Source organism: Accipiter gentilis, chromosome 1 (assembly GCF_929443795.1).
Source record: "Accipiter gentilis chromosome 1, bAccGen1.1, whole genome shotgun sequence".
Lineage (NCBI taxonomy): Eukaryota > Metazoa > Chordata > Aves > Accipitriformes > Accipitridae > Astur > Astur gentilis.
The window spans coordinates 33,010,958-33,016,957 of NC_064880.1; the positions used below are offsets into that span (position 1 = coordinate 33,010,958).

Genomic DNA, 6,000 nt, shown 5'->3' on the forward strand with positions numbered 1-6,000 from the left:
ACATTAGAAACTTAAACTCATAATCCAGCTCTACAGGAAGGACACTGAAAAATGTTAAAATAAATTGCTTCAGCAGCTAGTTAATTAAATTATGCAATTAAAATATTAACTAACATTAATTAAGCTTTAATTTCTGAGAAACATTCTAGCAATCTTTCCATTCTAAAAAATAATTTAAATAATTTCAATTCCTATTATAGATTGTTGACTGCACAAATCACTGACTCTTCATGTCCAGCCATAATTTGCTAAAATTACAATGGTAAACAGACCTAAAACAACACAGTTAACTAGGTATATGGGAATGATGCACCCAGAAACTACACTGTTTCCAAAGTGCTCTCTAGTAGGAGTGAATGATACATACTCTACACTTGAAAAAATTGGCTTTTCTATGCATACTGTTAGGCACACACAAAATGAGAACAGTAAGAACACCCTAGAAAAGATTTTGACAGTGATCACATGAAGTTATCATCATCAAATTAGCTCCGTTATTTTTTTAGAAGATCTCTACAGCTGAAACATCTACATACAATGCATTCCTCCCACTTTTCACAACTGATGGAATCTCTTGGCAGGACATAAATGTGTCAATGAGCAGCAATGCAATACACATCTCTAAAATTCACATGTATGCACATATAATTATGCCAAAGCCATTATTTAAGCCAGAGAGCAGCCATGTTCTCAGAAGAAGGTACCTGAGGATGGCTGCCTGTTTGGAACAGGTAAAATACAATGTGCTTAGTCACTTGAGAGGTGGTTGCTGTGATACAGAAAGCAAGGGTAATACCAGAGAAAATGGGAAGGGTGATATGCAGGGAAAACAATGCAGAGTGGCAGGCTGTTGAAGTGAAGGACAGACAGGAAGGCCAGCTTGTGTACATGCTCTAGGCCTGTATAAAATCACTTAGGTGTCAGTTTTACTGCAGAAGTCTCCTGGTTGTTATTCATATTTCTATTTTATATCTATGTGCATGCTCAGATCAGTACTTCATCCACAGCTTGTGTCACCAGATTTATAGGCTAGAGGATGGCTCTATTCTCCATACATGGCAGGGAATGTTTTTTATAAATTCAGTTCACATGCCGAAAAGAGGCACCCAAGCAATACTTCAAGCTCAATTTACACATTTCTTCTTGATTATGTGGTAGGTTTTCCATGGAAATTTAAAGATGTCTATGGCCAAGTTCAGATTTTATCTAAATTGACGTATCTCCATTAAGGTCTAAAATTTATTTTCACTTCTACAAGAGCTGCATCTTTTTTGGTACAAAAGGCAATCTCACATTCCTACTTGCTACAGAAGAAAGCACTAGGATGTCAAAAATTGGTTGTTTTTTTAAGAAAGGAGGTTTAAAATACCTTTCTTAGGAGGAAAACAGAGATAAAAATAACTTCACAAGTCTCTTTAAGTCTAATTCAGTTTCCAACTTCAAATATTTTAGCTGGCAAGATCTGAATGGTGAGGAGAGAAAGGAAACTTGTACTTTGGCACAGTGGTCTTATTAATAAGTGGCCCACTTTAGCATGTGAAAAGTACAGTTTTTTTCAATAGCATAAATGTTTCAAAATATTGGAAATAAGACCATTTTTTACATATGTTCCTATAATTATTTCAAATTCTTTCTCATACATACCATTTCTTTGAGAACCTTCTCCACAGTTTCTTTCTCCTGCAGGTTGAAAACGAACCTAGATGCTGGGACACTGGCCAGGAGCCGGAGCTTGGCAGCATTACTAACCTCTTCAGCCACTCTGGTCATTCCCATTGTGAAAAATACAATTCCTTGGTGTTTAGCATCAGCTGTAGCTGCAAAAATATCTGGGTTTCTTGGGTGGTCCACTCCATCAGTGAAGAGCACAGCTACTTTCACGCTACCCAGAGTCCCTTCAGTCATATAGAGTTGTGTGAGGTTAGTTATAGCGTAAGTTGTGTAGGTGCCATGACCTATGTAGGTTATGGGAGCAATGTGGGATTTGAATGCTTCAGGACCTTTCCAGTCATGGAAAGTTTGCTCTATGAAAACAGTGCTGCTGTACTGAAGTAAGGCCATCCTCCAGCTAAGGGTACGTCCAGAACTAAGCTGCAGACTTTTCATTCTGTCTACTGTTGCCAGTACAAATTTTTTCTGCTGTTCATGATTATAGTCCTTAGCACTTTCAGAGCTGTCCAGTAAAAAAGCAATTTCCAGAATGCAGTCTTCATCTAGAATAAATAGGTAGGTAGGTGAGTGGAGTGATTTCATACTAAATCTCATTCTACCCTTACCCTTACATGTATTTTAGGCTTTAAAAGTGGGAGTGCAATTGTGGAATTTTTGAAAATATCTGTGATCACAAGTGTGAGACCCTCATGAAGATAGAGCATATAGAGGCTGAGGAATTTGGTCCAGAACAGATGCCCCAAGGAATAGGAGACTGAAGGTGAGGTGATGTCATGTAGTATGAAATGAGGAATGTTGAACTGGTTTTATACATTCATTCTGTCCTCTTGCCTGGTATTTCACTGAATATCCTACCAGGATGGGGACTGGGAAGGTGGAAGTCATCTACAGGAAAATAAGTCTTACTGAATAAGACACTGGAATATGATCTGACAGAGCTAGATTTTGTCCCTGGTACTGATACTCACATCCAGTGACATAAAAGTTTCCAAAAGCAGGATCTGCAGAGTATTAATTTTCTGAACTACTGATAACATTAATTCTTTAGAAATACAGTTATATGGGCTATTACTCTTGTGACAGTAACAAGCCATATCATAAAAAAGCCAAGAATTAATCTTCTTTTCTGAAATACACAAAAGGGGAGGGAAAAGATGGGAGTAAAAAGATAAAAGTGCAAAAATAAGGCATGTGAAAATGTAGGATGAGGCAAGCCTGGCTGATTATAAGCAATATCTTAGAGGGCAAGTTAGCCATGTAGTCCAGAATCCAAATAAATGAATCAGGGCAAAAACCCCACACCTGTTTTAAAATTACAATATTCACCTTGATCACTTGGGCTTGGATATTTTTCTACAGTATTTGAAAGAATGTGTTCAGGTTTTGGTCTTCTCAATCCATATCTTTTTTCTTCCCTGAGATTTTCTGCTAAAAACTCATGGTGTTCAAGTATCCACAAAAGCCACCAGAATCTGAAGAACATCATTTGTTTGTTTTCTGTTTCCTAAACAACACAAATAATAATACAGAAGTACAGCAGCACGAGAACAATAAAACATAATTCAATTTTGCTTCAACAGGTTGCTTAGCAGGTTGTATTTTAAAACGCAGTCCCTAAAAATGAGCTGGTTTTATTTTCTTTTGTTAAGATCTTCTCCAAAATATGTAACAAATAATAAACAGAGGCATACTGGAGTGATTTTCAAGCATAGTGCGTATGGTTCTAGCACATGACAAACTGGAGACAGACATTTTACAAACATACTTCAGTTCTCTCACTGCCTGGTAGTGTTTGTACAACCAGCACTTCTTAACCTTGGCTGTACCCATGTAGATGCAGTGTCAATCCCAAGTGTAATTCATAGGGGTGGTTTTTTTAAACCTGCTTTTTCCAGAGCTGGCATGGAGAAAGGAGGTACAGAGGCAGACCCGAGTTTTCCCCTGTTCCTGAGGGTGCTGTGTAGGCATGAACGTACCTGCTGTGCAACCCTCAGGACATGTGGGCCCAGACTGCTGAGCCCAGGCTCGATAGTTACCTATCGATAGGACTTTTTCCCTCTGCAGGGACCGGAGCTGTTTGTCCTGGGCTCACAGACACACCCGGAGCTTGCAGGCTGCTCAGGGACTGACAAGTCAGTCCTGCCCCACTACAGTTTCATTGTCATCTCCCTGCAAGCTCTCCCTAGGTAGGCACAACACTAGGGAGCAAAAGGGCAGCTCAGTGGCAAGAAGGAACCTGCTAGGACTGAGCATCTCACAGAAGTCCCTAACACAGCCATGTCTCCAGGGTTTCTCAGCTCCTGCTAGTTTAGGGCAGGAATTCTGGTGCCCACAGACAGAGAGAGGACAGGGGGTCCTTACCTCGATGTTCCTAAGCAAAAGGCTCTGCAGAGATGCAGGATGCTGTCCTGGGCTCACTGGCAGCTGCGTTCTCCCTTTGCTGGATGCTTTGTGAGGAAAGGAGGGAGAATTTGGGCTGCAAGCTCCTCTGAGAATCGGTGTCATGTGTCAGGAGGGGCCAGCAGACAGAGGCAAGGAGAAAGGGGAAGAACAGCAATCCTGGCTCCCCCTTCTTGGCACCCACCCACTCCTCTCCCCGTCCTCGGGCTATGCACATGCATCCTAGGTTTAGTCCCCCACAGCCATTTCCACACATAAATCCTCATCCATATTTGCATATGTATGGAAGAGGACTGTTCTCACCCCAGCACACTTCCATACACACCAGCCCAGTTGTGTTCACTCTCTTCTCCCATCACTACTACACACCTTTCACCCCCATACTTCTGCACATCTGTCATGTTTTGGTGAGGCTGCTTTTGGTACTAGGCATCATGCTTTCAACATCGTCATAGCAGTCCATGTCTGTAGAATCCCTTTCAGACCTAAATGAATCTCCTCATAATGAGGGATTCCTGTTACTGCTGTAGTAGAAAGATATTTACTGTCCCATGGACTGGGCCAACTAAAATTTCAGTTTCTGGTGAGATTGCCCAGCATGAGGAGGTCAAAAAAGACAGACCAGTCTGAAAGCTGTACAGTTTCTCCAGGCTTGTCTGACACACCTATCCTTTCAAAGACTGTAATAGAGAACAAGACTGACGCATAGTATGATGCCTTCAAAACCTAAGCTAGGTGGCTATGGATCCTGAAGGCCATCTTTTTTACCAGTGATTGCAGCTTGTCACTTAGTTCTTCAGATATCCTCAGAAAGCTTTTGCATTACAAGCGAACATATTAAACAAGTAGCTCTTTTTCACAGAAATACATACCTTTTTTTTTTTTTTTTGTGGACCCATCATTTTCCACCTACATGCACACAAGAGGACTTGTGCTAACTGCTAAGTGCTGTCCAACTTTGCATCTTAAGTGTCCACCAGCTCAGCCCACTTATGACAGTCACAGCCAAGGAGGCTGAGGGGATTGTGGGGAAAGGATGCAGCTTTGGCTCCAAATTAAATAGGCGGGAGGGACTGGTAGGACAAAACAGCTGGATGCTGAAGCCATTTGCTGTGATTCTAACCCTGTTTTGTATTTTCCATCTTTGCCAGTAATTAGAGCTAAACTGGTGAACTAGGATGGCTGAAGTGCAACTCTACGTATTGTGTGGCTGCTCATCCTTACCTAAGCTGAAATTAGCTCAGGTACAGCTACTTGTGCTATAGTTACAGGTAAGAAAGAATCTTCTTTCAAGGTTGGAAAGAATTGATGTTTATTCCTCTTCAGCCACTTTCATTTTTCCATGCTTAGACTGACATATTTAGATTTTGATTAAGGCAAGGAATGAAAAGGCAATTTTTTGCCCTTTAGGGAATACAAATAATATGGTGTTTAACTGAAATAGATATAATAAATCTCACATAGCCCCTAAATCTTACTGAGAAAAAATCTAATTCTAGCAAGAAAAAGCATGTTAACTATGGTTGGGATTGTGTGTCTCCCATAAGCAAAACATTGTCATTCTTTCATTTTCACTGCTAATTCCTACCTTAAAACATAGCAGGCAAATAATTTCTTAATTAAGTAACTATTCTGCTTGTATGTTTAGTAGCAAGTTCTTGGCTTCAGGATATTTCCTTTTATTAATGAATGATGTTTACCCTCAGGACAAATTTTTCTTTTTTTTTGGCCAGGTGCAACTTTAAAGGCTTAGTGGGGCCTCCACATTTTTATATCTGTTTGCGTGGGATGCATGGTGTTATTCTCTCCAGAATTCCAGCTATGTGACATACCATACAGTACACTTCCAGATTTGTAGTTTTCTGAAGTTGTGATATTCTCAATACCTGCACTATTCTTATGGTTCTTAGGTTTATCAAAACCTAAATG

General features: G+C 40.3%; 1 protein-coding gene across 1 annotated transcript in view; it reads right to left on the reverse strand.

Annotated features, from left to right (window-relative positions):
- Positions 1–3,154, reverse strand: part of LOC126039785 (collagen alpha-1(XXVIII) chain-like) — a 38,559-nt gene extending 35,405 nt beyond the window's left edge. Inside the window, exons 1-2 of the mRNA XM_049803466.1 lie at positions 2,998–3,154; positions 1,645–2,213 (exon numbers count right to left, since the gene is read on the reverse strand). Of these exons, the coding sequence (XP_049659423.1) occupies positions 1,645–2,213; positions 2,998–3,154 (726 nt within the window). The remainder of the gene's footprint in view (positions 1–1,644; positions 2,214–2,997) is intronic.
- Positions 3,155–6,000: the final 2,846 nt, after the last annotated feature.